At 37.4% G+C, this 2,568-nt stretch overlaps 1 protein-coding gene across 1 annotated transcript; it reads right to left on the bottom strand.

Annotated features, from left to right (window-relative positions):
• Positions 1-530: 530 nt before the first annotated feature.
• Positions 531-2,248, bottom strand: LOC115710981 (histone deacetylase 8-like). The gene is made up of 4 exons (XM_030639333.2): positions 2,147-2,248; positions 1,730-1,828; positions 1,629-1,684; positions 531-1,558 (listed from the first exon to the last, which is right to left on the bottom strand). Exons 1-4 carry the CDS (start codon positions 2,246-2,248, stop codon positions 922-924), a joined length of 894 nt encoding a protein of 297 aa, XP_030495193.2. The 3' UTR covers positions 531-921.
• Positions 2,249-2,568: the final 320 nt, after the last annotated feature.

Raw genomic sequence — 2,568 nt, 5'->3', positions numbered from 1 at the left:
TTTTAATCTTCTCTCTCTTATTCTCGTCATAGGAAATTGACACATACAAATTGGCAACAAAATTCCAATGACGGAAAACGACAGTACTCAGAGTCCAATATGTAATTCACTGCCACTGATTCTTTCAGTTTAGATATGAACAACTACACCAAAAGACTTAAAAAATTTATCTATTCTTAGCAAGATATGAAATTCAGTTTAGAGATACGAACCTTGACAGCAATAATGGCATGATCAAGAAGCGGAAGTAGATTAGGATGACTGAAAAGTGATGAAACATGAATTTCCTCTCTCACCAACTCCAACTGTTCACTATTCTGAATGAGAACCTTTTTCATAGCATAAGTCCCATCATCTAAAAAAAACAAGAACCATATTAATATCACAACCTGACAGCCAAAAGTTAATGTAGATTGGACACTAAAATTAGAGTAAAACAATCACGAGATATTTATACAAATGTTCAAATATTTTTTTTTTTTTGAAAATGATGTTTTCTTGTGTTTTATAATATAATTACTTAAGAGAAATAAATTATAACTACATTTACTTCCATTAAGTTAAAAAAAATTACAATATTCTCACTGAAGCAAAAGCTAATAAGCTCTACCCATGAAAATATATATGTAATATGTTTTTACTACAAAAAAATCTTATTTTACTCCCAACAAATTTCTTAACATTAAGTCTAAATTAGTAACAATATGTAGACTTGCTACTATCAGGGCCATGGAAACGAACATGTTTACCATCCCTATATGATTTGTTTATGATGGACAATGCCAGCTTAATATTAACAGAGGTTTATTCACTTAAAACTCAGCTTGTTTCATGAATGGTACCTTGTCTGTTTGGTATTTCTTTATGGACTTAATAACCTCTACAGGAAAGGCTTCATCCTCTGGGTAATATGCGATGGGATCAGATAATAAAGAAATTGGTAAGTTGAGCACACCAATGAACATCAATGTCAATCACAGCTACTTTAGCACAACCAGAATTCAAAGCCAAATTAACAGCAAGACCAGTATTGTTAAGGAAGCAGTATCCATCAGCTTGGGTAGGCTGAGCATGGTGACCTGGAGGCCTGACCAATGCATAAGCAAGTTTTCCATGTCCATCTAGAACATACTTCATAGCTAATAAAGTAGTACCAGCAGCAAGAAGGGCAGCTTCCCATGAGCCAGGATTCAAAAAAGTCCCTCCACAAAACATCTTACCCCCTTCTTTATCAGCTTCAATTAGTTCATTTATGTATTCTGTGGAGTGGAAAGAGAGCAATTCAGAAGTGAGAGCTGGTTTTCCAGAATGCCAAGTAATGTAGGGAGAGATAGGGCCTCTTCTGAGAATGGAGAGCATGTTCTTGACTCTTTTAGAGTTTTCTGGGTGTTTTTCTAAGATGTCCAAGAAACCAGGATCGATTCCGGAGTCAAAGACGCCATTGCCGGTGTCATGAGCAAGCATACCCTCGTGCCAGGACACGTGAAGGTTGCCACTACCAGATTGAGGAGAAGAAACTGATGCAGCCATGGATACTGACTGATATTCCTTCGTATCTCTACATACAAATGTTCAAATATGACCAAAACCAATGCTAAGGAAAATAATTGTGCACCGTGGGAAAACACAGGAGAAGAACCAGAACATGAATCTGTTGATTAAAACACCCACAAATAACATTCCCCTACAATGAAACATACTAGTTCCAAACATTACAAGGAAAACAAACCTGAAGACGATGAAGCTTCTGAACAGCTTTAATACTCTCCCTTGGGGTTGCACCTTCTGGCAAATCCAAATTCTCATGGGTTTGAAACAAAGCCTCGCCCTGTACCAATGACAATAAAAATAAGCGTACATATTATAGTTGGTATAATTACACTTTTTTTTACTTTTTGAGCAAGACTTGAACTTAAAGAGCCCAATAACTACAAACTCAGGAACTAAGTTATGAGACTCTGCAATCCTCTCGGATTATACTGTTCCGTGTACAAGCATTCTCACTCCTTGATTCGAAAAACTCTTCATATCCTTTGGTTTCAAAGTTTCAAATAATTATGGCATTCAAACGAGAAACCCAAATATGAAATCGATACATGCGTTTGTAAAAAGGAATACTTGGGATATGAAATTGAACAAGGAATACCTGTAAAGAAGGGAGAGGTTGCCCTCCGGGCATGGCGAGAAGCACATTAGCCGGGTTGATTGAAGCCGGATCAATACTCGTCGCTACTAGCAGCGTTACCATCTCCCTATCTCTCTCTCTAGTTCACTGTCGAGTGGAATCTAGTTCCTGTGGTTTACTCAAAATGTCGCCGTTGTGTGTGAAGCAGAGGTTATGGTTGGGTGTGTTGAGTCTGTCGGGGTGAGGATAGGTGGAGACGGTGAGCTGAGCTGATGAGGTTGTGAGAGAAAGCTGAGATAGAGTTTAATTTGGGGAAGAAGACGAGAGAGAGAGTGGTAACTTAGCCATAGTTATGGTAGGAAATTGAAAATAGAGAGGGAAAATTTGGAGTTTACCTCCTAAAATAAAATTTTTAGGAAATGAATATTTAGTAGCAGTTTGAT

Source organism: Cannabis sativa, chromosome X, assembly GCF_029168945.1.
Source record: "Cannabis sativa cultivar Pink pepper isolate KNU-18-1 chromosome X, ASM2916894v1, whole genome shotgun sequence".
NCBI lineage: Eukaryota > Viridiplantae > Streptophyta > Magnoliopsida > Rosales > Cannabaceae > Cannabis > Cannabis sativa.
The sequence above is the reverse complement of the archived record's forward strand: the minus strand, read 5'-3'. Positions and strand labels throughout refer to the sequence as shown.

Coding starts and splice junctions, on each gene's coding strand:
- LOC115710981 (XM_030639333.2), bottom strand. CDS start 2,248: ATGGTAACGCTGCTAGTAGCGACGAGTATTGATCCGGCTTCAATCAAC. Junction 1,685..1,729: donor AGAAGCTTCATCGTCTTCAG/GTTTGTTTTCCT, acceptor GTTTCATTGTAG/GGGAATGTTATTTGTGGGTG. Junction 1,559..1,628: donor CATGTTCTGGTTCTTCTCCT/GTGTTTTCCCAC, acceptor ATTTGTATGTAG/AGATACGAAGGAATATCAGT.